We start from the raw sequence: 27635 nt of genomic DNA, 5'->3' as shown, positions 1-27635 counted from the left end.
TATTTTTCAATTAGGTCTGTATATGTAAAAATAAGCTTAAATTTTCTAAGTTACATTATCTGCTGCATAATAAAATGAGATAGTTTTGCAGATATTTGATGCCTCTTCAGAGCTATGTTGTGAATTATTACAGTAACATTCTGATGGAGATAATGCCAATGTTAGATAAGTGATAGATTTAAGGAAAAAAAAAAAAGTATCGACAGGCTCTTCCAGAAAGTGCTGCTGGGCTGGGGAGATAGCTCAGTGGCACAGCGCCCACCTGGCAAGGGCAAAGTTTGATTCCGGGTACCAAAAAAATAGTGCTACTTTTAATAATGCAATAACTATAACAATAGGAGTGTTATTAGATTTAAAAATTGCTTAAGTTTTTAAATTGTTTCTGTTATTTCATTTCCCTAATTGCTTTTTCCTTAGTTGCCTTGTTCTCTCTTCATGAATGCAATGTTCTCTATTATTTCTTTGTAGATATTACTTCTTTTATATACAGTAGTGATCCAAATGTATGACTACTTGCCATTTATCATATACCAATTGAGTTTTACACATATTAATCCCTTTAGTCATTTCAACAACCCTAAGACATGTGGGTACTCTTATTACTGGATTTTACCAGTGACAAAATTTAGACACAAAAAAGTTAAATAACATGTCAAGGGTCTCACAGCTATTAAATGGCAGAGGCAGAATTCATGTTTTGTTGGTGTGACTGCAGAGGTTACATTCTTAACCATCATGCTGTGCCACTTCTGGCATTATTCTTACCAGTTCCTGGGTTGGCTGATTTTGGTTCCTCTTGCTTAGCCTGTTTTTGTTTGTGAGAATCTGATTCCAAGCAGCTAAGTGAACTGGAAGTACATTGAGAAGCTAGTAGGGCATGTCATATACCCCAAGCAGAAGAAACCAAGCTTTGAGCATAGTATGTCTCATTTAGAGAAAGCTTAGTAACAGAATGGATATACATTAAGTGTTGTTTATGTAATTCTGTTTCCATATGTCTAGGAGAAAATTTATCCATTGTAGGTCAGGAGCGTGATGATGGTCATAGTGGTGACCTTTTGTGTGTGTGTTGGAGTGGTTTTTGGAGAGGGGAGCTTTGTTTTGTTTTAAAAGTCTCTGGCTAGCGGGTAGAATGAGAGATGTGTACCTTCACAAACTTCAGACAAGACCTTTCTAAACTCATGTTCGAGTTTAGAAAAAGAGTTTCCCAGAAAGTAAGAATATTTAAGAACTCAGCATTCACTTGAATTAATAATTTAGTGTATCTACCAAGTAATCAATGTGTTGGTAGACAACTTGAGCATATACGTGCTGCTGTGGGTTAGTGTTTTTGTGTTTGTTTTGTACCAAGTCCTGTTTGAATGAGTGTGGTTTTCCTTTTCTTTCTTTGGCCTAGAGATGATATTCAGTCTACTCTGACTGCTTCTGATCTTTGTTTTTCATTTTTCTCTGTAATATGTCCAATATGTCTATTTGTTTTCAGTTTTTTTAATTGCACAAATAATATGTATTAATGAGAAATAAAAAAAAGGTAAAAAGAAAGTAAAAGTTTTTAGTGATTACATTACCAATTAAAAATTTTTATTGTTGTTTTTGTCTTTGTTTACAAGCCTTGCCTGGTCATAGAGGCCTATAATCTTAGCAGTCAGGAAAATTACCAGTTTGATCTGAATTGGGGCAGTTTATCAATTCAGCAAGACTGTCTCAGAATAGTGAATGGGCTGGGAATGCCACTCAGTTGTGAAGGTTCTGGGTTAAATCCCTAGAACCTCCAAATCTTTCTGTCTCTTGATGGAAAACTGCCTCTAAAAAGTTGCTTGCTTTTCTCTCTCTAGCTGGAGACAGGTAGTTTGGAACTGATAGTCCTTGTTTTGGTGGCGTCATATCAGTGTGTCTGTGGCCCTTGTTAAGTTTATAGGAAACAAAGCCACACTGATTGCTCTGGAAGAAGGCTTAACAGGACCTTCTTTGACTCTTCCCAAGCCGCCCTTTCCGAATAGGATGTAGAGACTAACATTTTCCCATTCCTCCTGCCAAAACCAGAGGTTGTCTTCTGGGACTGTCTCTGGGACTGTATCCCCACTTGTCATGCATTCAGTTTAGGGAATACCAAAGGAGAAAAAGTAGTAAGCACAAGTGGTGAGCTCCCTGCTGGCTTTGTGCTATGTATTTCAAGTTCTGGAGTTCTGGTGTTTGCCATCCCCTTAGTCTCAGCTGTTTCCTTTTTAAGATTCATTCATTCATTCATTCGTTCAATGCTGGGGAGTGAACTGAATCCAGGACTCGCACACTGAACTCCACACCCCGTCATTCTTTCAAGACAGGTTCCTGCTAAGTCATTGAATTCCCTGGTCTGGGTTCAGCCTCATGAACCTCCTGCCTCTGTCTCCCCAGGTACTGGCCACACCCAGCCGGTTACTTACTTTTCAAGGCCTCAGATTGCTGGTGTGTTTCTTTTGTCTAGGTAGGAGAGACATCTTGATGTGTATGTAATCCCATCTAACCGGGACTGACATGTTTTGGCCCTGAAAGTGTCCTTTTATGTTGCGGGTTAAGGTTAGTTTGTTTCATATGTTTTTTTCCTCTTTAATAGGGTGGTCAAGGAGACATGGCCACTGCCATTAGGGAGGTGGGGATTTGGAGACAGACTAGAACATTGCTACTGAAGAATTACCTGGTTAAATGCAGGACTAAAAAAAGTAGCGTTCAGGTAAGTTTAAAATACCCTTTTTATGTCTTGTTGCAATTTATTTAGCTTTCAGATGTTCTGTTTGTAAAACATGATCTTGTTGGATGCAATTTTTTGTAATAGTATTTTCTCTGCTTTCTTTCTTTCTTTTCTCTTTTTTACTTCTTTTTTATGTATTTGGTACAGGGTCTCACTACACAGCTTGGACTCCTTGTGATCCTCCTGTTTCCAGCACCCCCTCAGTGCTGGGATTACAGGCCTGTGCCACCACACCATGCTTGGTGGCCTGCTCAGCATGCCGGGGCAGGACTGGCACAGAATGTAGTGCTGGGGATTGACCCTGGTCCCTGCACTTCCCTAAGCAGGCGCTTTGTCTGCCGAGCTGTGTTGATGGTCCAATACTTCTATTTTATTTTTTTGCATTTCTGGAGATTGAACTCAGGACCTTGTGCTTGCCAGGCAAGCACTTATTCTATTGAGCTATCTCCCCGGCCCCCAATACTTTTAATAATGATTATTAAATTTAGTTAATTTTGTAAATAACTACTTAATTTTGAAATTTAGGAATGAAATTCTTAGCATTCATAAACTTTTTACGTAGAACTTCTATTTCATGGACTCTCGAGTGCTTTACCGAACAGTGATTAAAGCTATTGTATGTCATAGATTTTTCCCCAGTGTGCATTACTTTCTTTTTGAAAAGGAAAGAACTTTAGCTAAGGGTGGATATACGTTGTTTATCTCCTGAAACCAGAGTACAAGTGACTAACGGAGGAAATAACAGTTCATTTGTTCTAAGAGCTGACCATAGAATTTTATAGTTTTAGTAACATAAATTTAGGCATTATTAGAGTCATAAGTTATGATTCAGAATGACATAAGACTTTCTATAGGGCTGTTTGGTAAGTTACTTTAAGTAAATTTATTTGATTTTGCCAGTAATCTAACATGTTTAAAGATTACCTTTCATGTGACTTTATTATGTGACTTGAGTTTGAAAATATTTCCATAAAATAATATAGAGGAAAAATCATCTAATATGCCTATTGGGTTTAGAGAGATACTTAACCCAGTAACTCTTTTGGAGAGAATTGCTTTTAGTTTTTATACATAAAAAAGAGTAACTATTTTTTCATGTATTTTCTTAGTTATATTATTTTTATATAAATCATGTTTTTTGTTGACATTGTCATACTTTGTAATTGTTATTATTTTTTATTGTAGGAAATTCTTTTTCCACTATTTTTTTTATTTTGGCTAATATTAATTAGCATGATGCATCCAAATAAGAAATATGAAGAAATGCATGATAGAGAACTTACTCCAATGGACAAGTCTGTTCTCTCTGACTTAGTACTTGGATATACTCCAGTGACTAATATTACCAGCGACATCATGCAGAGAGTATCCACTGATTACCTGTCTGATGGTATGTTGTTCTTTAAGCTGTTCTTACAAAAGAATAGCTATACAATCTGAAATGTATAGCCCCTTCAATACTTAGTGCCTTATTTTACTGAGCAGATAACATCTATAACACCCAATAGGTGTTTTCCAACCAGTATATAATTCTAAAAAATACAATCATTTAATTCTATTGCCAAGGGCTGGGGAGATAGCTCAGTAGAATAAGTGCTTGCCTGGCAAGTACAGGGTCCTGAGTTCAATCCCCGGTACTGGGGAAAAAAAAGCCCTTGAAAATTCTATTGCCTTATGTTCCTTTGTGAAATACTAATTTATATTCCTGACAGTATGTGTATATTTTCATTGATTCTTGGACAATTTAGGAAATAACTTATTTGTATCATATAAAACATTTGAAGGAGTATTTCATTTTGACTCTGACTTATACTGAAGCTAGAAATGTATGATAAAGATTGTAAAGCAGTAACCTTTTCAGATTTCTATACCTATTTGTGGAGGCATATGGTATGAACTGAAGTACTTAACTTTGGAGATCATGACTATTACTAAATATATAGGTTTTTTCCATGTATATTTCACACAAAGAAGTGGACTAGAAAGTAGTGAAGGCATTGAAGTTCCTGTGAATTTTAAGCAGCTGTGAGAAAACCTAAAGGAAGAATCAGAGAAAATGGTAGACCTGTAAGACCAAGCAATGGAGGCGGTGAATTGTAAAATAACAGATTAGCATTTTGTTTTATATCATACAAGACAGTTGTAATTAGCTTCTAGCATATATCAGTATATAGTCCATTACTGAATGATGTTAATTACATTAGCTTCTTCTTAGTTTAGTACTATTTAACATTTTTATCAGACTTATATTGATGTGTTTGTTGCTCTGTCATATTAAACACAACATGGGTAGCCATGAAAGTTTTGCATGCAAGCTCAAAATACTGGTTAAATGTTGAAAATGCATCATTAATTGAGTAGAAAAAATACAAACCAAGAAATGCAAGTCAGTGTCTTTTTATTTATTTTTTAAACATTTATTTATGTATTTATTTGGTACAGGGTCTCACTACACAGCTGGACTCGTAGTGATGCTCCTATCTCAGCTTCCCCGGCGCTGGGATTACAGGCATGTGCCACCATGCCTGGTTTCCATGGCCAGCATGGCATGCAATATCAGGGATCGAATCTGGGTCCTTGTGCTTGCCAGGCAGGTGCTTAGATTGTCGAGCTAGCTCCCCAGCCCAAATCAGTGTATATTGATTTAGCAAATTCGTATCTCTAAATTTGTACTTTGTAATAGTATTTTATCTTTTTAATAACTGCATACATATGTAACGTACATGATGTACATACATGCTTGGTAAAATGACCGATAGGTTGTTGAACTAACACCTTTATTCAAGTTGGTCCTGGAGTTCCATGTCTGTAGGAAGTTGTGGAAGATCATATTAATAAACATTGAAATAATAGTTTGAAATTTGCAAAGCATGTCCATGTTTGTTGCTCATTGTAATCAGCTAGGTACTGTGGCTGAGAACATTGGAGAGGAGAATCGCTTACTGGTTCTTGCACAGCTAGTAAATTAGGACATTAGGTACCAATCTGTATTCTTTTTATTTCTGCACATACTGTGGAGTGTTTTTAGTTTGTTAATAAGTAAAACTGCAGGAAAGTATTTAAAAAATGGTCTTACCTAATATGAAAGGGTAATGACTGTATTTTTTGCCACTTACCTTCTAGGAAGGTAATAATATTGAGTTTAGAAGGATTCTTTTTTTTTTTTTTTTTTTTCTGCTGGCTCAGGCTGCCTTAAGGGCAGTTCTGGTGGGCATGTGGAGCTGAAGATCAAACTGTGGTCCCCTGCGACTGTCTGGGTTTACGACAGCAGGAACTTGAACAATTGAGCTATCCTGCAAGCACCTAATATTGGGTTTAACTGGCAAATTTTATTCAAATAAGAGTTGTATCATAGTTACTAAAATGCATTTTCTGAGAAAGATTGAGGAATTTTCTTCATAAAAGCAAATATTTAGGGCTGGCCAAATAGCTCAGTGGATTAAAGTACCTGCAAGCTAGAGCAGGAGCCAGAGGTTCGATCCCTGGGTCTGCTGTGGCGGTGCTGCCTCTAGGGTGCGCTGAGATGGCAGAGACTGGGCTTGGTGGCACGCCCCTGTAATCCCAGCTCTTTGGAGGCTATAAACAGGTGGATCTAGTAGTCCGATCTAGTAGTGAGACCCTGAACACCCTGTAGAACCTTCCCTAAAGTACAAAAATAAAATAAATAAAATTGAAAAGCAAATATTTAAAAATCCATTTACCTCAGAATTTATAATTTTATTTTTCAATAGATGAATGAACTACATGACTGAACTGCATTTTGAGAACCTCATTACTGCTTAAGATCTTAGATTTAAGAGTACCTGAAAGTGAGCCTGCTAGTAGTGGATTTTAAAGAATGGAGCTGATAGTAAAATTATTCAGTATTAAACTTAGTATAATACATTGAGGCTCTGAGAACAGCAATCTCTTGATGATACGATTTTGCATATTATTTTATACTATGCTTTGTCATAACAAACTGTACCTAATTTAGTAATCACAGGACAGCTTAGGATCTGTAAAGTTAAGTTATTTCATTCACTATTCAGTTGTGTTTTCTGGAGAGCTTATTTGGAGCTTCTAGCAGGGGAGTGCAGCTGCTCCCATGCCCTTGACCAAGGAAACGGTCCCCCTAGGTCTGTGAGGTTGTCCTCTTCGGCTGAGCACACAACGTCAGCAGGGTCACACGTGGAGCTGTGAGGCCACCTAGCCAGCCAGATCAGCGGAATCAACCCTGGCCATCAGTGGGGTGACAGATGTCCCAGCCAGATTGCCCTCACATCTGAGTTGTGGTTTTTTAGAAGTATTTTCTAAGGTGTTACGGAGTAAAACAAAACTGCTTACAGTGAAACAAAAGTGCATATAAAACATTATATTGATCAGATGTAATCATAAAATAATTCTATACTAAAATGTTTTGTGATCTAACTATATTATTATGTTTATAGTCATCATTACTGAAGAATATGCAAGTGAAAAAGAAATGCTAGCATCCAGTCATTCGAAGTCCAGCAACTTTGTAGGCGTGGTTTTCAAAGACCTCATGTCCTATGAGCTGCGTTTTTTTCCTGATAAGATTCCAGTATCTTCTGTTTATTTGGATTCAAGAGGTAAATAGTCCTAAGTAATTGTTGAAGTCAGTTAAATGCATATCTTGGCTTCTCCAGATTCCTATGCAAAATTTGAAGTAGGGTCTAAATGTATCTGTACATATAAGTGTGTGTGTGTGTGTATGTGTGTGTGTGTGATGCAGTTATTTATATGACATCCATTTTAATATTTATGTATCAATTGCAGTAATAAAGCAGATTTTTGTCTTATATTACATATCTTCCTCAATGTGTGGTTTTTCTCTTCATGTAATTGTTTTCACTTACGCTGTAGTACAAATCTTTCAGGTCTCCAGGTCTGCCACTTTTACATTTGAAACATGGACATCAGCCTTCACTTACTTAAACCTATGAAGAGATATTACCAAGCATAAATATTACTGAGCCAATGTGAAAGTCACTGTGCTGTGCTAAATATTGAGTTGGTGACAGGATTCCGAGAAGCTTTTATGCAGAATTCTTCTGCCAAGTTCCCCATCCCCGCACCCCTTGTTCTTGCATCCGGAGGTCCTTTGCACCAAAACCAGCACAGTGATTTACTTTGAAATAAAGTGATTGTTTTAAATAGCTATTTATAATTAATTTTTCTTTTCACAATTCTATTCAAATGCTAAATATAACTGCTATATTCCAGTATTTTAAATAAAGAATTATTAACCTTATAGATATTGTTTTTGAAGGGCAATATCATATTTTCTTTGGCTCTCTAGAAACTGACTCTTACCCGGTAACCCTCCATGTTATCTTTAGAGAAAGCACTTCTGTATGTACAAATCTTCATGTCTCACATTTTCCTCCTCATAGCTGACTGTTCAAAATCGTGTGAGGCTGCTCATTACTGGTCCTCAGGGTTCAGCGTTTTACAGGCATCCATAGATGCTGCCATTATACAGGTAAATATGCTAAGGAAGGAAAACTAGGTCATATTTTAATATAATTACTTGGTTCTTTTTTTTCCCAACACTACTGGGGATTGAACTCGGAGCCTTTGCACTGAATTATATTCTCAGCCCCTTTTATATTTTTATTTTAAGACAGAATCTCATTGAATTGCTCAGGCTGTGCTTGAACTTGCTAACTTTCTGCTTTAGACTCTGAGCAGTTGGAATTACGCCCACGTGCTATCATGCCTGTTGTTATTTAATACTTCTTATAGTCCACTTTTATTTAATGATTTTAAGTGTAGGATTCAAGCATAGTATATATCCATCTACCATACTTACCATAAATAATATTTACAAAAGACTATACTTTTAGGCATTTTCCCTAGAATACAAATAACTTAGTTTAAAGAAAGTAACTGTGTTTATTATCTTTTTCACAATAGATGTTATATTTTATTTGGCATCTATTTGTTTAATGAACATTTTTAAATTTATGTTCTTATATTAACCCTTTGGGTAACAACTAGTGAGATTGCTGGCATTATTATCTCATTTTTTAAATATGAAACTGAAATATAGGGATATTAAGTAACTTTTCAAAACTCAGTTTATTAGTGGCAAAGCAGCAGTTCATATTATGGCTTTTTAACTCCACAAAGTATGTACTTTAATATTCTTTGTGCTATACATTGTGTGTAACTGTTTAAATTAAATTCTAAAAGCATGCATAGGCCTGATTTATTGTTTCACATGTTGCATAAATCTAGCTATGAAATTTCATTTATTTTTTAACATTTTAAAATTTTGTGCATGGGTTAGAAAGCAATAAGTTGAGATAGTAGTAGAACTTGAACTACTAGGGGTAATCATATAATTTTCCCATGTTCCCTATGGATCTGTATTTTTTTTTTTGTTTGCTTTTGCAGTTGAAATTAATTGTTAATTAACAGTTGAGATTAATGAAATACTGATTTCAAAAATGCATGTCAACTATCTTTATTTAAATATTGAGTCTGTCAAAAAATGTAAACATCAGGAGAAGAAAAAATTGTATAAATATTTTAATACTAAATTTCTTGAGACATCATGAAACAATACAAATTACCTTTGACTTCTACATTGCAGGAGGTGCTTAAAGTGGTGGCCATGAGCTCGCAGACATTTTTTAGTACAGTGAACTGCTGAAGTGTATATATGTTTCTTGGTGGACTTTGTATGTTCAAAGTGTATAAATAGTGATAGAACTGCGACTGTGATCTGAACAGGAGACCTGTCTCGGTTGTTAGCATGTTATGCAGTAAATTGCCTGCAATAATACTTCACAGTGTTGTAAGAACCAACTGAGTGGTATATGTGCAATTCTTCTAATCTCTTGCAACAGGGTATAGATGGATTAGGGAAATGAACTGTGCCGATCCAGTGGTAATAAAGATGTAAAGATGCAAAATATAGGGCATATTACAGTTATGATTGTAGCACTTGAGTTTTGGCCAAAGACTAGCCATCCACAGCCCAGGCCGCACTGCATGAAGAGGCAGGACAAATTTCAGTTTAACAGTTGGGTTAACTATCTCAGTTTAGTAGTTAATAGTCTACTTTTATTTTATGATTTTTAAGTGTAGGGTTCAAGCATGGTATATATATCCAGTCTACCATTATTACTGACCATAAATAATACTTACGAAAGACTATACTTTTAGGCATTTCCCCTAGAATACAAATAACTTAGTCAATAACTATCATATGTTATAGTTTTATTATTCTGTCATGTATGCTGCAGATGCAGTTTATTTATTTTGCTTTTGTGGGACTGGCTGGCCCCAAGCTCACCATGTTCTTTCTTTAGCCTCTAAAGTGCTGCCTTACCTCCTAAGTGCTGAGATTAAAGGTGTGCACCACTACACTCAGTTCACTTGCATATTTGGTTTGATTTACTTTGATTTTAATTTATTATGTTTATTGGAGACAGAGTCTTGGTATATAGTTCAGACTGGCCTTGAACTCACTGGGTAGCTCAGGCTGGCCGGGAATTTGTGGTAATCCTTCTGCCTCAGCCTCCTGGGTGCTGTGATTCCTGCCATTCTCCACCTCACCTGGTTTTCATGTGCAGATTTTGAAACACTAGGCATGTTGCTTAAGAGAAAGTTTTAAAATAGTTGTAGGTACAATGGTACCAGTAATTTCCTAAATGCTCTATTTTAAAGATTGTTTATTTAATTAAAATTTATACACTCAGCAACCTCAAACATTAGACTGTGTACATACTTCCAAGTGAATTAAAAGCAGTACTGTACATCATACCAGTGTTGTTATGGTCATTCACTTTATTAAGTGTATAGCTTTTGAGGGTTTTATTTATATAAGATTATTGAATAAATCTGGAGTACAGTTGTTACATTTTATTAGAGGATAGTCAGAGCTAACATTATTTAATGTATTTATATTTTCTAATTGTAGTTGAAGACAAATGCTTCTCTTTGGAAGGAGCTGGAGTCAACTAAAGCTGTCGTTATGGGGGAGAGTGCTGTCATAGAAATAGATGCTTTTCCTCGAGGAGTGACTTTAATATACATGGTCATAGCCTTTTCACCTTTTGGGTACTTCTTGGCAATTCATATTGTAGCGGAGAAAGAAAAAAAGTTGAAGGAATTTTTGAAGATAATGGGACTTCATGATACTGCCTTTTGGTACGTTATTAAAAGTTCCTTATTTAGAATAATTAACAGGTGGGTTAAGTGTTTCAGAATGGTAATTTTAAAGGTAGAATTTGAGACAAGTCAGTATGCTTCAGCAGTTGGCATGATTTAGCATAATTGAAGAATGTGGAAAACTTACCTTGACAATATATTTAAATTTTACTTCACGCTTGTTTGAGTCCATGAGATATGTTTTGTGAATTTTGCTGTATATTATGCAGAAGAGAGGAGATAGTGGGAAGGTAGAAACTACCAGTTTTACTCCTCTTCCAACATCGTAGCATATGCATAATACAGAAAATTTGGTTAAAATGAGTAAAGCCTATGTAAAAGTAGTATGTGGATTTTTTTCCTCCCCAGAAAACTAGTTATTTGTATGAATTACAGTGAAGAATATACAAATTACTTATAGAGGAACAAGTGGAAAAAAGTTTTCATTAGTGTGTTTTAGTGGATCACCATTTTTATGCAGTGAATAATTATAGAGGCATACATATTATGATCAATCTAAACACATTTTCCTTACTCTTTCTAGTATATAATAAGAAAACTTGTCTTAAGTTCATTTGAGGGGAAGGTTAACACTGTGTGTGTAAGTTGCTGTTACATAATGTATCTTACCAAATTTTATTCCACTTGGGTCAATGTAAGAATTAATTATAATTTAAAAATTATAACTAATTTATATAATAAGGTTATTATATAACATTTTCTTTCTTCTCTTTTACGTTGTAGGAGTGAATGGTTTTCAACATGCATTGTGTATTTAAAGTGTTTTGTGTGGAAACAATTGCTGAATTAAAAAGACAAATCAGTTTCCTAGGTGCCTCTATTTACTCCTATAAAATAGTGGATTAAATTCTGTTAATATAACTGCTTTATAGTCTTCATTCAGTATTTTTGATATACATTAACTCAATCTGCTACCTGGGAACAATAAAAATAAAATGAAATCAAATACTATAACAATTTTATTGAGCTCTGATTTTAAGAGAAATTTTGAGTAAAAGTGATGACCCCATTTTTTATCTTGTATTGTGTAACTGTAATTATGCCATTGATTGATAAAGAGTTTTTATTGTTTATAGTAACAAAAGCCATCAGAATTTTAGTTATAGTACATTCTATAAAGTAAATCATGAACCCATTAATTCTATAAAAATCAGGACTATTGAATTTTTGAAAGTATTAGATTTAAATCAGTCATTAATTGTTATTTTAAAACTTTTTGTCTCTTTGACACCATTTTATCATTATATCAGATTATGCTTTTATCTGTAACTTAACCAGTACTGTATCTTTATTTATGAGTATTAATTTCCAGTATATGAATATGCATGGAAATATATTGACTTAAAAATAAAATATGTAAACCTAATTTGAGCTTTTATTTAGAATGCTTTTTTGACTATGGAAGCCCGTGCATTTGACCATACATGTGTTTGCCTTTTCATTTTAGGCTTTCCTGGGTTCTTCTCTATGCAAGTTTGATTTTCCTTATGTCCCTTCTTATGGCAGTCATTGCAACAGCCTCTTCGTTATTTCCTAACAGTAGCAGCTTTGTGATATTTTTGCTTTTTTTCTTATATGGATTGTCATCTGTAAGTATTTTAACTTGAAGTGAGAATAAAGAAGTGTCAGAATATTTGAGAATTTAGCAAAATATTTTTCTTGGTTTAGTTATACCCACTTTTCCATAAAAGTTACATTGTTGCTAGGTTACTGATAAATTACTTAATAAATGATGTAGAGACTGGGCGTGGTGGCACACACCTGTAATCTCAGCACTTGGGAGGCTAAAAACAGGAGGATCATGCAAGTCCAATCTGTGTAGTGAGACCCTCTACTAAATACATTTAAAAAAATAATAAATCATGTAGCATCTTTTTGTGTCCGTATATTTAAAAAGTTAAAAATAGTCAAGGCTTAAATTTATCCAGTATTTCAGTTGTGGTTAAGTCTCTTTATTGTTATATAATTGTGTTTGTAATTAAAATTACTCACTCATGGCCTTTGCCCCTGTCTTCATAAAATCCTGATTGTTCAACGTTAACTGAGGCTACAGGGTGATTATTTTTAAAAATGTTTTTGTAAGTATAGGTCTGTAATAGTCACGATACTTGCATGGCATCCTGGCTGGGTGCTGGCTGTAGTGACCAGCCTCTGTTGTAAGTTCAAGCTTTCATTCTGATTTGCTTATCCATCCATCTGTTCCAGTTATTAAGCGTTTTGACTATTACCTCTACTGTTTAAAATGATAAATTATGAATACTGTAACTTGTACTTCTCTATATATTTACCTGATTTTATATCATGCCAAAAATGAAGTTTAAAAGATGAGTCCTTTTTTTTTCTTTCAGGACTTTGCATTTGCCATGCAAGCACTTATTCCACTAAGCTCTCTCCCCAGCCCCAGGGTTTTGTTCACATATTTTACACATCTAAGTGCAGAAATTTAGTTTCTGTGGTGTATGTGTGGTCTCATTTGCTTATGATGCAGATGAAGTGCAGTCTTTAATATTTGTCAGTTTAAATTTTTAAAATGTGTTTTACTATTTGTATGAAAAAACCTTACTATGTCATTTAGAAATAAGTGTATTTTAATAATTGTCTTTTCCAGGGACCACAGCGCATTTTTTCACAAGCAGAGTTTAATTTGTTTTCATGCCAGCATATATAAACGATGCATTAATCTTAACGTTTCTATGTTATAGGTATTTTTTGCTTTAATGTTGACGCCTCTTTTTAAAAAGTCAAAACATGTGGGAATAGTTGAATTTTTTGTCACCGTGGGCTTTGGATTTGTGGGCCTTTTGATAGTCCTCATGGACAGTTTTCCCAAGTCATTAGTATGGCTCTTAAGTCCTTTTTGTCAGTGTACTTTTTTAATTGGCATTGCACAGGTAGGTAACATGTTGCCTTTGCATTCTTTTTTTTTTTCTCTTGAATTCTATACAATACTACCATCAATATGACTTTTGATTTGTTAAAAAATTATAATTTTATTATGAGGAAGCAGAGATGTTTGAGTACTAGAGTACATTTAAGGTCTACTTTTATTTATATTTCTGTTATTTGGAATGTTTAGAGACCAGCCTGAGTAACAGTTTTTAAGTTCATCACTTTTTATTACCGTAGTTTTCGAGTATTCTGTTTTGGTGTAGTGACCCCATTTGTTAGAAGTTTTTTCGTTTCCATGCCAAGTAATCTAGACTGCTGTGTTGCTACCATTTGTAATTTTAAGAAAGTACAAAAATGTGCATGGAGTAGAACAGATTTGGCATAAATGCAGTGGGTTTTTTTGGCCAGGTCTTCATGGAATTGTCCTTTTCCTAAACGATATTTAGATGTGTAAATTAGATTTTATTTCCCTTACAGATATAGTCAGGCTGTAAGTGAAAGAAGTGGTGTGAACAACTACTTTATGTACTAGAACATATATTTGGCTGGGGTACAAAGAAAAAACATATACTGTATAAGAGAATGTTAGTGTTGATTGACTAGAATATCCTGGTTTATCAGACTAAGATAGATATTATAAATACTAAGTTAAATTTTAATTACTTCAAGCCAGGTGTTGTGGCGTATGACTGCGACCTAAGCACTGGGGAGGCTGAGGCAGAAGGAGTGCGAGTTCCAGGCCAGTGTAGCTCCATAACACGTTCAAAAGTAGCCTGGACTGTAAAATATAGCAAGTCTTTATATTGCTAAAACAAAACAGAACGAACAACAAAAAATAGAAATTTCAGTTGATTGAAACCTCAGAGCTTTTGCTACTCATTTTGAGAGTCCTCTGAATCCCCCTTTTGTTAAGAAGGGAGAGTTACACTTTCATCCCTATGTTTCTGTACTGAGTGGCAGGCCCTTTCATTATCACTTAATTCACCTCTAATCTCACAAATAACAGGGCTGAAATTCAGAGTATAAAGTTTATTAACATAACAGCTGGCAGGGAAAGTCCTAAGTGAGGTCCCACCCTCTAGTAATCTTTCTGTTTCTGTTTTGGCACATGTGTCTATCAGTAATACTGTAATAATTGCATTAGTTTGCCAAATTCTCTTTCAGTGTTGAGATACTGAGCACAGTTTGATCCTCTGTAGTGTGATTATTTTCCTTTCATTTAGACAGTAATCCTTTAGTGTGCTTTAGTTATTGTTCATATCACACTTTACTTTTACTTCATTTGATAGTCACTGCATTAGAACGAAAGGCCTCAAGAGTTGATGTAGCAGAGTTTAAAATTACAGCATTAAAAACTTGATTGAAGTGAATGTTTGTGGTAAATTTCTATTTGGTGACATCATATTTTTTGATAAAGTGGTGTCAGTTTATTTAAAATACTCATTTTGGTTATATGAGATATAATGAATAACACTAAACGCTTCTGCTTTTTAAAATCATTATTATATAATAAAGCTGGTGTTCCTATTTTCCAGGTCATGCATTTAGAAGACTTCAATGAAGGTGCTTCATTTTCTAATTTCACTGAAGGCCCATATCCTCTGGTTATTACTGTTATCATGCTGATGCTTAACAGTGTATTCTATGTCCTCCTGGCTGTCTATCTCGATCAGGTCATTCCAGGTATGTTTTTGGTTATTGAACTGTATTTTAAAGATTTTTAGTTATTTTGGCCCACATAAGGTCGACTACAGGGTTGGATTATTCCAGAAAGTGTCTTAAGTTATATTGATTGTCAAAACTTTTAATTGGATTTTGAATGACTATATTTTAAACCATGGGTTTGGACAGGTGAACCTAGGGAGATCGTGTAGAGGGTGGTTTATCTGAACTGCACACTGATGGCTGAACTAACTCCTTCCCTAATCAAATCTTTTTTAAAGTCTTTATTGTTTTGCCTCTTAGGGAAAATAAAATTACGATGAAGATTACTGTGAAGTAATGCTCTTATGTCTTATCGTGCATGTGAACCAACTCTCAGTAGTAATATTAAACATCTAACAGCTCCTTCCTTTGCCCCAGGAGTTTGTTACTTCTGTTTGCATTCTCATCCTGTCTTGGGCTCCATGTAGTTTTAAAATTAAGTTAATAGTTCATTTCCTGTCTTTGTGATTAAAAAACTTTTTCAGAAATAATTTGTATAACTCATTTTTTAATTTTTATTTTTCAGGGGAATTTGGCTTAAGGAGATCATCTCTATATTTCTTAAAACCATCATATTGGTCAAAAAACAAAAGAAATTATAAGGAGTTATCAGAGGGCAACGTTAATGGGAATATTACTTTTAGTGAAATTGTTGAACCTGTTTCTTCAGAATTTGTAGGCAAAGAAGCCATAAGGTATGATGTAATCTTTGCGGTATAAAGACTGTGATGGAAGCTGCCAGTTTTATGTTTTTGATCTGTTTATGAATATGGTAGCATAGATTTGATAATTATGATTTTAAAATATAGTCTTTGGGTAGGCTGCTTTTCCTTAAAATTCTCATTTTCCTAGCAGCCATTGAGGATAAAGTTGCTGTGAGATATAAAATATTACCTATCAGTGGAGGATTATAAAAATAATAAGACCCAGTGGCTATCCAGTTACGCTGTTCATAGCACTTCTAACTGTGTAGACTGGCACAGAATGCTCTGCACTTTGATTCATGTTGAGTTGTGATACGCAACATATTAAACTTTAATTTCTTAGATTTTTAGTATTGTGAGAAATTATAGTAATACTTTAATATTTAAGAATTGAAAGAATTCAGTGTTTTTTCTTGTTATAATAATTGAGCCCAAATCTAATAAAAATATGGAAGAAAAACAATAAATTGAAAAAAGTCATGTATAATGTTTTTTAATTTAAGAAAAATGTATAAAAAGAAGCGACAGTCAAATACTTAAGATGTATGTAGTGGGACAGTAGTTAGCATTTTGAGGGATGAAATTTAAACTGATCAATAAAATTGTTAGTTCTATATACAAAAATCTCAAATAGAATAAAGCAATCACTTTGTATTTACAGACAGTTCAGGAGATGGGCCAACATGAAATGATATTTATGCCCCTGTACTAACGTTATAGATATTACAGATATTTAATTAACCAGAGATAAAAAGAAATCCTAAATTACTGCAATCAACTGCTTCTCTTATTTTTAGAGGTTGACTTAACATGAAAAGTGAATGAATGATTCTTAAAGTGGAAAGGAGAGGAATGTTATGTATGTAGCTTCTTTGAAATGGTTTAGGGCTAGGAATGTAACTCGGGGTAGAGTGCCTGTCTAGTACATGTGAGGCCCTGGTGTTGATCCCCATTGCTACCCCAAAATAGCACTAGATAAAACAATTTTGTATGATTCTGTATTTACGATCAACTTTCTTTGACTGGTTGTCTTAGCAGGAAGGTACTTTATTCCCATTAAATATGACCTTTCTTTATTCTTCCATTTTGGAACAAGAATGCCAATCATTTTTTTGACATAATGTCAACAAAATCTCTCTTGAACCTGCCTCCTTTCCCCCAGAAAAACAAAATAGTATTTAAATAACTTACCTCAATGTGGGTCTGCAACCCTTCCTTCAGTGCTTAGGAAGTACCATGGATTGCGAGAGATATACAGTGAGCTCAAATTCTATAACATACATTTTAGAATTAAACAACTTTGATAGAAATATACTAAAAATTGTGTTTTTCAGAATAAGTGGTATTCAGAAGACATACAAAAAGAAGAATGAAAATGTGGAGGCTCTAAGAGGTAAGTAGCTTTCCTAGGATTTGGTTCACAGTAGTAAAGTACAAAATAAAATTTTTTATAACCATCTGTCTTATTTTTAGAGATACTTTATGTAATATAATGAAATTAACATTTTATTAGTCATAAAACCAAGAAGTAGTCTATGTGAAGGTAAAAAATACTCAAGTATTACAGCAAGTTTATGTCCTTTTTCATTTTATTATTATGTGTGCGTAGATATATGAATTCCTTTTTAAAAAACTCTTTTGGCCTAATGTAGAGTTTCCAAACCTCAGTACTCTACAGATATTTGGGCCTGATAATACTTCTTGTGAGGAACTGTATTGAAAATTGTAGGGCCAGGGATGTAGCATAGCAGCATAAGCACCTGACTGGCCGGTGCAGGGTCCCAGGTTTAATCCCTGGTACTGCAAAAAAAAAAAGAAAAAATAAAAAATTGCAATATGTTTAGCAGTATCTCAGTCAGGGGTCCTCCAGGACAGTAAAATACCATACATGCTCATTCACACATACACATACTGCACTGTTAATCTTTTTGGCTTTATTCTGATCGGGGATACTGGTATGTTAATGTGGCTCTAATTTGCGTTTACTAGTAACTAGTGCTGCTGATTACCTTTTCATGTGATTATTGGTGTATGGAATTGTTTTTATTACGTAAAGTGCATGGTTTTTTTTTTTCCTACATTTTAGATCACTTTTGTAAGCAAAAGATATTCATCTATCCTTCTCTAGTCTGAAGTTTGTCTTTTTACTAGGATAATAGTATCTTTAGTAGAGCACAAGTACTTAATATGGGTAATACCCAACTCATGTATGTGTTCTTTTATGATTTACAGTGCTCTTTGACTCTTGTTTTACTTTTTTTTTTTTTATTCTTCTTTTACTTAACATTGAAAGTCATATTTTGCCTTTAAGTAGGTTATTTGGATAGAAATTATTGCTAATGCAAAGATGCAAAAGAAGGAGGTAGACATCTAGACTGCCAAGGAAGTAGTGAAATTTTGCAATTAACTTGATTTGTCGATTTAGAAACTTCAGTTAGATCCCCATAATACAAATAGTAAAACTGAAAAGTGAGATTATCAAGGTAATAGGAAACAATGTAAATATGGAAAAATTATTTGTATTTTCACATACAACAAAGACAATAAAATTCAAAATAGTATTAACTAGTTAAAATGTTATTTATAAACAAATCAGATAAAAGATACAGGGGCCTTGTATATTGAAAAAAGAACCATTGCTGAGATAAACTGAGAGCTAAATACTTTGAGAGGGATCACATTCATGGATTAGAAGACTCAGTATTTAGAGGTGCATCCTATTAGAACTCAGCAGTTTGAAACTCTGCCAAAATCCTATTAGTTTTTTTTTTTCTGTTGATGTTTGATATTCTGTAATTCATATGTATGTGCAGATAACCTAAAATCTCCAAACAACTTGAACAAAGGCCAAGAACTAGTGTTTTTATTTCAAGGCCTCATATAAATATTAAAATAATTAAGACTATGATTTTTGGCAAAACAGCAACAGAGAACTAAATAAAGTAGAATAAGAGAATACACAAATAGTACATATATTTTTATGGGCAATATTAGGTTGTCATTGAATTGATTAATAATGAATTTAATAGCAGACATACTTTTGAACAAATGCTGTTTAAATGATCTTGTATAGATACTGGCATGTAATCAAAACAAAAAGTAGAAGTGGGCTTTGCTCCATACTTGACACCATATACAAAAGCTAATAGAACATATACTTTAAACATAAAACCTAAAACAGTGAAATTTATAGATTGCGAACATAGGAGGAATCTTATGGATTAGACTTTGGGGTGGACCCAAGCTTCTTAGATGTGACACCAAAAGCTCAAGGTCTGCTCCAGGAGAATTGTTTGTAGATTGGATTTCTTCTTAGGTTGACAAAGTGACTCTTTTGCAGGACACCTGCCAAAGCTTGCAACACAGATGTTCATAAGTCTGAAACTTACTGTGTAAGATACCCAGTTCATAAATGGGAGTATAAAAATTAGTCACCTAATGATAAGATTCTGTTAAAAGAATCAAAAAACAGACCACTGACCTGGAGGAAATACTTGTAAAGCATATATCTACTAAAGGGTTCTATGCAGGACATGCAAAAAATCTAATTAGCAAATGGACAGAATATTTGAACAGGTTTGGCCAGTGAAGAAAAAAACATAGCAAATAAGTGATGTGCAGGATTAGTCTTTGGGACAACGCAAACTAAAATCGCAGTAATATTGGGCCTGAGCTGTAGCTCAGTGGCATAAGTGCCTGCCTGGCAAGCACAAGGCTCTGAGTTTGATCCTCAGAACCTAAATAAATAAATACATAAAATCAAAGTGATAGATCAGTGTATAACTTAAAATGATTAAAATTAAAAAGATTGATCATGGCATATGTGTTGATGAGGATGTAGAATAATTGGAACTCAAACATTGCTAGAGGAAACATTGTACAGCTACTTTGGAAGCTAGTTGACAGTTTGTGAAAAAATTAAGTATAAATCTGCTATGTGACCCAGTCATTCCACTTCTAGGAAGGCAGCAAAAAGAAATGAAAGCTAATGCCCATAAAAATAAACATGGATGTTCATTGAAAATTTATTTTTAATATTCCCAAACAAATAAGCAGATACACCAAATGTAGCATATCTGTACCAGGAAATGTATGTTACATAGCAATAAAAAAGAATGGACAGTTAACTCATGCTGCAGCATGAATGAATCCCAAAATTTATGTTGTCACATATAAAGAGATCTAATTCCATTTATGAAACATTATAAAAATAAATGGCAGTGAAGGGCAGCAGCTCACTGGGTTGCTGCAGATGAATGGCAGTAAGTGGGAAATTTTAAAGGGAGCACCCTTAAAGTTTTGGGGGGTGCAGGAGTTTCTTGACAGTGGTGATAATTTACATTTGTATGTATATGTCAGAACTTACCAAATTGTTGACAAGTGGAGTTCAACCAACCTGTGTAACTGTTTCAAAATTAAATCAGGTGATTTAATCATAATCATAGGTGTCTGTTAACATCTGGACTGTATTCTCTTCCACTGTTGTCTTTAGCTGTTACTGTTTCTATACTGTTCAACTAATATGGCCTTATAGTTAGTGTTGAGAATTTTCGTTGTTGGATTTTGGGTTCTTAGAATCCCCTGTAAATACTAGAGTTAGCAGCTGGATATGGGTGCATGCAGGTAATTCTAGCACTATGGGAGGCTGAGGTAGGAGGATTACGAATTCAGAACTATCCTGGGAAACTCAGTGACTTAATGAGACTGTCCCTAAAAGATAAAAATGAGATAGGGACGTAGCTCAGTGTGAAGATCCTGGGTTTAATCTGCAGTGCTGGCCAAAAGGAAAAAAACTTATTTTGAATTAGTTTGTCCATTTCCCCTAGTGTGCCTGTCTTGGTGAATTATTTTTCAGCAAACTGTAATACTTAAATTTCCAAGATAGGTTATTTCAAGTTATTTTTAGTAATCTTTTTCTTTTTTCTTTGGTGGTGTTGGGGTTGAACCCATAAAGTACTGCACTATATTTCAGCCTATTTTCAGTTTTTATTATGAAACATGGTCTCATTATGTTGCCTGTGGTGGCCTTCAACTTGTCCTCCGTCATCCTGCTCAGCTTCCTGTGTAGCTTGGATTACAATCGTGCACTACCATTCAGGGTTTAAGGTCTTTTTTTGTTTTGCTTTGCTTTCTTTTTTTTTTCTTTCTTTCTTTTTTTTTTTTTTTTTTTTTTTTTTTTTTTTTTTTTTGTCTTTTTGAGATGGGATGTCATGGCCTTGAACTGCAGCAATCCTCTTGCCTCAGCCTCCCTAGTGCTGGGATTACAGGTGTGCGCCAGGACACCCAGCCCTAACATCTTTTAATGTCTGCCTAATCCATAGTCATGTCTCTCTTTAGAAATTTATAATTTTGATTAGCAATTTATAATTTTGATGGGTTTTATAGGTGTGTTTTATTAATCTTCAGTTGAAATCAGTTTTGGGCTTTGTTGATTTTCTCTCTCTAAATTCTTTTTGCTCATTCCATATTACTGTTTTGTTGGCTTTAGAATATACTGCTTTTTGTAGATACTCAGTCAGTTGTCTATATACTATAAGCCGCCCAGATTCATAGGCACTTTTATGGCAGCCCTTGTTTCACTGCTACGTCCTGATAGGTCCCTGACTTGGCTGTGAAGTCCTTCAGGCACTTGTGGGTTAGCTGGAGTTAGACAGTGGCGTGGACAAACGTGATGGTTGTAAGTAGCTGCTCCTTAGTGCTCTTTAGGTAGGGTTATTTGCTTCTGTTCCACATGATCTCACGTCCTCCAGCCACCTAGCTGTACCACAAGACATCAGTATTTTTTAATGTGCTGTTTCTCATTCTTCCTCCACGAGCTTCTTAGTTATGCTACCTGCTTTTAGTCATTACCTGAGATGTCATACAGCTCCGATTTATAAATCATGGCTTTACTTTTCTCCAGATAAAGAAAGCAAATATCTTTTTTCTAACTTATTTAGTATTATATATATATATATATGTGTTTTAATCTTGTATTTTAAATAAAGAATAATACTGTTTTTAAAGGACAATTCATTTAGATTCATCTACATACTTACTGCCTCATTTATTCTTATTTTTTACATCAGATCTCTCATGTAGGGCAGTTTTCCTTCTGCACAAAGTCTTTCCTGCTAGTGATATATTTGGTTTTCATTTGAAAATATCTTTAATTCACATTCAATTCTGAAGGATATTTCTCTGTATACTTCGAAGTTTGGAAAATATTTTGTTTGAGCATTTTAAAATCTAATTGTTTTTCTTGTTCACATATTTTTGATTGCAAAGAAGACTATAACAGGTTTATAATTCCTCTAAATTTACTATATTCATTTTCTCTGGCTGTAATTTTTTTTTTTTTTTTTTAGTTTTCTGAAATTTTACTATAACATACTTCCTAGGTATTTTTGTGTGCCTTAACATTTGTACTTCTTTGGTTATACAGTGCACTTAAATTTATTTCTTTTTCTCCATAATTTTATTGAGAAATAAATAGCAATGAGACAGTTTCAAATCAAATTGGTAGGACAGTTCCAGTAATTAGCACATTGCATACTGTTTTCCTAGTGTCTATTTGTTGTACAAGATGCAGACATGATATCCTATTTACAAACACTATTAGAACGAATCCCTCTATTCCTTGAATTAAGAGAATGTAACTATATATCTATCCTAACCATTTTGAATACACAGATAAAAAATAGTCATTCATCTGTATCCCCATTTTTGTTTAATTCCGTCATTTAAATATTATAGGTATGTGAACTCAGCAAAATATTCCAAAATAGCGCAGTAGTCCATAATAGTATTGGGTCTTCTGCTTGAATGGCAGTGTCAGAAGTTGTTGACCTGAGTCCCCTACAGCTCAACATAACAACATGGCTTTACTTCTTATACTTCGTTTTTATACTATTCTGCTGGATTTTTAAGACCAATATAAAGCAAGACCTGTGTAGCAAGAATTGTAGCTTTGGGATCTGATAAGGTCAGTCAAATCCCCTCAGGATTTATGCTGAGACCCTGTACCTCAGATTGTAGATCCTTTGTGTGTGTCAGCCATGTGGATGAGTCAACGGCCATTGCTTGGCCAATGTGCTCTCTGTGAAAGCCTGAGAGAATGTTTTCTCTCCCTGTGACTCTCCTTAGGCACACTCTATATCATCGATCACTTTCCTCTTTGGCCCCATAATCTCCTTGATCAGAAAATTTGGGACACAGCTGAGTTCCGTGATGTTATAGTACAAGTTCTCATATGTCCTGAGTCTTAATTGAAATTCAAAGGCTAGGGCCAAAGTGTTGGCTTTCCTTGTGGCCCTCCTTTTTCTCTAACTTTTGGTTTGCAAACTTAGATTCTTAACCCTTCAGAAGAGAAGCTTATTGTCATTACCATACAACCTAGACTGTTAAGCTTAACCTCACTATCTGAATATCAAACACTGTAGGCATAACATGGAGCAGGTATTTTCCATCAAGTATTGATATGTTAAACTTTAAGTCCCTACAGAATATGACGAAAAAAATTTTTAAAAGTTGAAATATATTTAAAAATTGGAATAAAGAATTATGTGTTTATACATAAGTCCAGAAATCTACCATATACAACATTGTAGCAGGACAGTCCTGCAACACTCCTTTTTCTGTCTCCTTCCTTCGTTCACCACCCTCTTCCTTTTTAAACAATCATCTACCTGAGAGACAGCACGGCAGCAACTGGTGTGTCATGACAAGCAGCATATATTCAGAACACCAGAATAAGAGGCACTCCAAGCATGAACCTACTATTACAAATTGCCATTTTCAGTGCGGTTGCTTAGTTCACAGGTGTCAGTATATATAGTTAGTCAGGGTGAGAATCCTTCCAATTAATTGCTAGATTCGAAAATCTTCTGAAGATTCTCAAGATCATTGACTTACCCATGTTGTACATATAACTGTATGGCTTGGCTCTGTTATGTTTCCTAGCTCTTCTCCTTGCTGTCTTTTCATTGTCTAGTCCTCAAGTTCTTGCTTTCCTTTTAATTGTATTACACCTTTCTATTTGTGTTTCTTCTTCTCCTCTTTTTTTTTTTTTTTTTTTTGCGGAACCAGGGATTGAACTCAGGTCCTTGCACTTGCCAGGCAAGTGCCTATTCTACTGAGCCATCTCCCCGGCCCCGTATTTCTTCTTTTGACTTCTTATACTAGGGAAACTACAATATTTAAATATGTGTCTGGTTTATTTCACCTATGAGTATATCTTCAGCTGGCATCCACTTAAATATAAAGGCTTTGAGTTTATCATTCTTTATAGCTAAGTAATATTCCATTGTATAAAAGTACCACATCTTTTTCATCCATTCCTCAAGTGACGGGCATCTTGATTGTTTCCAAGATTTGGCTATCACAGATTGTGCTTCTATAAACATAAGTATACATATATCACTATGATATGATGTTTTCAGATCCTCCAGGAAAATTCCCAGTAGGGGAATAGCTGGTTTAAAAGGGATTTCCAGTCCTAGTTTTCTAAGGAGTCTCCACACTGATTTCCATAACGGTGCACCAGTCTACATTCCCACCAGCAGTGGAGAAGAGTTCCTTTTTCCCCACAGCTTCTCCAACATTTGTTGTTGGTTGGTTTCTTTATGATAGCCATTCTTTCTGGGGTAAGATATCTCAATGTTGTTTTAATTTGCATTTCACGATGGCTAGTGATATGGAGCATTTTTTCATATATTTATTTGCTTCTTTAATTTCATCCTCTGAGAAGTGTGTGTTCATCTTGGATGCTCATTTCTGGAGTGGGTCTTTAAATTTTGGGGCCCTAGTGTTTTTTTAGTTATTTATAAATTGTAGAGAGCAGACCTTTTTCTGAGTGCCTATTAGTCATGATTTTTTCCAAAATTGTGGGTTGTCTTTTCACTTTGTTGGTAATTTCTTTTGAAGTGCAAAAACTTCTCAGTAAGAAGAGGTTCCAGTAGTTAATAATACTTTACAGTATTACTCGTGCAATTTGATTTTTGTTCATGAACTCTTTGCCTACCCTTAAGTTTTCAAGAGTTCCTCCTACTTTCTCTTCCAGGAGATTTAGTGTTTCTGTTTTAATGTTTAGATCTTCAATCCATTTTGACTTTAGCTTAGTGCATGGTGATAGACCTGGGTCAAGTTTTAGTTTTCAGCATGTAGAGAGCCAGTTTTTCTAGCACCATTTGTTAAAGAGGCTATCTTTCTTCCAGTGAGTATGTTTGGCCCCTTTGTCAAAGATAAGGTGGCTGAGTGTGTTCGTAGGGGCTTCAGTGTCTTCTAATCTATTCCATTGATCCTTGGATCTATCCTGTTGTCAATACCATACGGATTTTATGACAGTTGCCTTGTGGTATATTTTCAAGTCAGGAATTGTAATGCCTCGTGTCTTGTCTTTATTGCCCAGGATTGCCTTAGCTATTTTAGGTCTTTTCTGGTACCAAATAAATTTTAGGAATGATTTCTTTAGGTCTGTGAGGTATGTTCATGGTAGTTTGATAGGGATTGCATTAAATCTGTACAGCAATTTTGGGAGTATGGCTATCTTCACAGTGTTGGTTCTTCCTATCCAGAAGCATGGAATATCTTTCTATTTTCTGAAATCCTCTACTATCTCTTTTTTCAGAGTACTGTAATTTTTCTTGAAAAGATCTTTGACTTCTTTAGTTAGATGAATTCCAAGGTGTTTCATTTTCCTCAATGCTATTGTAAAAGGTATTGTTTCTATAATTTCCCTCTCAGTGTGTTTGTTATTTGTGTAAAGGAATGCTATTGTCTTTTGGGTATTGACTTAGTATCCTGTTATGCTACTGAATTTCTGTATTAATTCTAGTAGCTTCTTGGTGGAGTTTTTTGGGTCTTGCAAGTAAAGTATCATGTCATCTGCAAATAATAATTTAATTTCTTCTTTACATATTCTTATTCCTTTTATTTCTTTCTCTTGTATAATGGCTCTAGCTAATGATTTCAGAACTATATTGAATAGGAGGGGTGATAGAGAACATCCTTGTCTTGTACCAGATCTAAGAGTAAAAGATTTCAGTTTTTCCCCATTTAGAATTATGTTAGCCATTGGGTTTTTATAAATGACTTTTATCAGATTGAAGTGGAGACCATCTATTCCAATTTTCTGTAGGACTTTGAACATGAATGAATGTTAGACTTTGTCAATTTTAGTTTTCACTCTATTGATATAGTGTATTGCATTTATAGATTTTTGAATATTAAACCATCCTTGCATCCCTGGGATGAATCCTACTTGGTCATGGTGTATGATCTTGATGATTTGCTGTATTCTTTTGGCTAGGATTTTATTGAGTATTTTTGCATCTATGTTCATGAGGGAGATTGGCCTGTAGTTCTCTTTTTTAGTTGTGTCTTTCGCTGGTTTTGGTATCAGTGTAATACTTGCCTCCAGGAGTGATTTTGAGAGGATTGCTTCTTTTTTAATTTCATTGAAGAGTTTGAGAAGTATAGAGATTATATCTTCCATAAAATTCAGCTGTGAATCCATCTGGACGTGGACTTTTCTTTGTTGGTAGGTTTTTTTTTTTTTTTTTTTTTTTTTTTTTTTTTTTTTTACATCTCGTATTTCATTAGCTGTTACTGGGCTATTGAGAGTGGTTATATCTTGATTCAGCTTTGGTAATTTGTACCTTTGTAGGAATCTTTCCATTTCATCTGTCCATTTCATTCTCAAAGTAGCTATTGATAATTTCTGAATTTCCACTGGGACTGTGGTGATTACACCCTTTTCATTCCTTATTGCTTGTATTTGAATTTTTTTATTTCCTCTTTTTGATAAGGTTAGCTAGAGGCTTATCAATTTTATTTACTCTTTCAAAGAACCAGCTTTTTGGTTCGTTAATTCTTTGAACTGTTTTCTTCATCTCTATTGAATTAATTTCTGCTGTAATCTTTATTTCTTCCCTTCTTTGGGTTCTGGGTTTGGTTTGCTCTTCCTTTTCTAGTTGTTGGAGGTGCAGCATTAGGGTGTTTATTTGTTCGCGTTCTGTTTTCCTAATGTGTGAGTTCACAGCTATGAATTTCTCTCTGAGAACTGCTTTCATCGTATTCCATAAACTCTGATAAGCTGAACTTGAATTTTCATTGAATTGTAGATATTGTTGAATTTCTTATTTAATTTCATCTGTGACCCATTGGTTGCTGAGTAGGATGTTGTTTAATTTCCATGTATGTAGGGGGGTTTCTGGTTTCTTTTGTCATTTATTTCCATTGTAATTGCACTGTTGTCAGATAATATGCATGGGATAAGTTCTGTTTTCTTGCATATACTTAAGCATGACCTATGGACCAGTATGTGGTCTGTTTTAGAAAATGACCCATGTGCAGCTGAGAAAAATGTGTGTGTAGCTGAGAAAAATGTGTATTCAGCTATGTTTGGGTGAAACACTCTGTAAATGTCCACCAATTCCATTTGTTTC

At 34.5% G+C, this 27635-nt stretch overlaps 1 protein-coding gene across 1 annotated transcript in view; it reads left to right on the top strand.

Annotated features, from left to right (window-relative positions):
• Window positions 1–2597: 2597 nt before the first annotated feature.
• The window catches only part of Abca5 (ATP binding cassette subfamily A member 5), a 68028-nt gene continuing 42990 nt past the window's right edge, over window positions 2598–27635 (top strand). Inside the window, exons 1-10 of the mRNA XM_004630054.2 lie at window positions 2598–2710; window positions 3914–4118; window positions 7159–7320; window positions 8125–8213; window positions 10662–10891; window positions 12360–12501; window positions 13615–13803; window positions 15337–15484; window positions 16032–16200; window positions 17544–17602. Coding sequence (XP_004630111.1) covers window positions 2609–2710; window positions 3914–4118; window positions 7159–7320; window positions 8125–8213; window positions 10662–10891; window positions 12360–12501; window positions 13615–13803; window positions 15337–15484; window positions 16032–16200; window positions 17544–17602 — 1495 coding nt within the window. The 5' untranslated portion in view covers window positions 2598–2608. The remainder of the gene's footprint in view (window positions 2711–3913; window positions 4119–7158; window positions 7321–8124; window positions 8214–10661; window positions 10892–12359; window positions 12502–13614; window positions 13804–15336; window positions 15485–16031; window positions 16201–17543; window positions 17603–27635) is intronic.

This window comes from Octodon degus, unplaced genomic scaffold (assembly GCF_000260255.1).
Source record: "Octodon degus isolate 3935 unplaced genomic scaffold, OctDeg1.0 scaffold00033, whole genome shotgun sequence".
Lineage (NCBI taxonomy): Eukaryota > Metazoa > Chordata > Mammalia > Rodentia > Octodontidae > Octodon > Octodon degus.
This window is presented reverse-complemented; position numbering and strand designations above follow the sequence as displayed.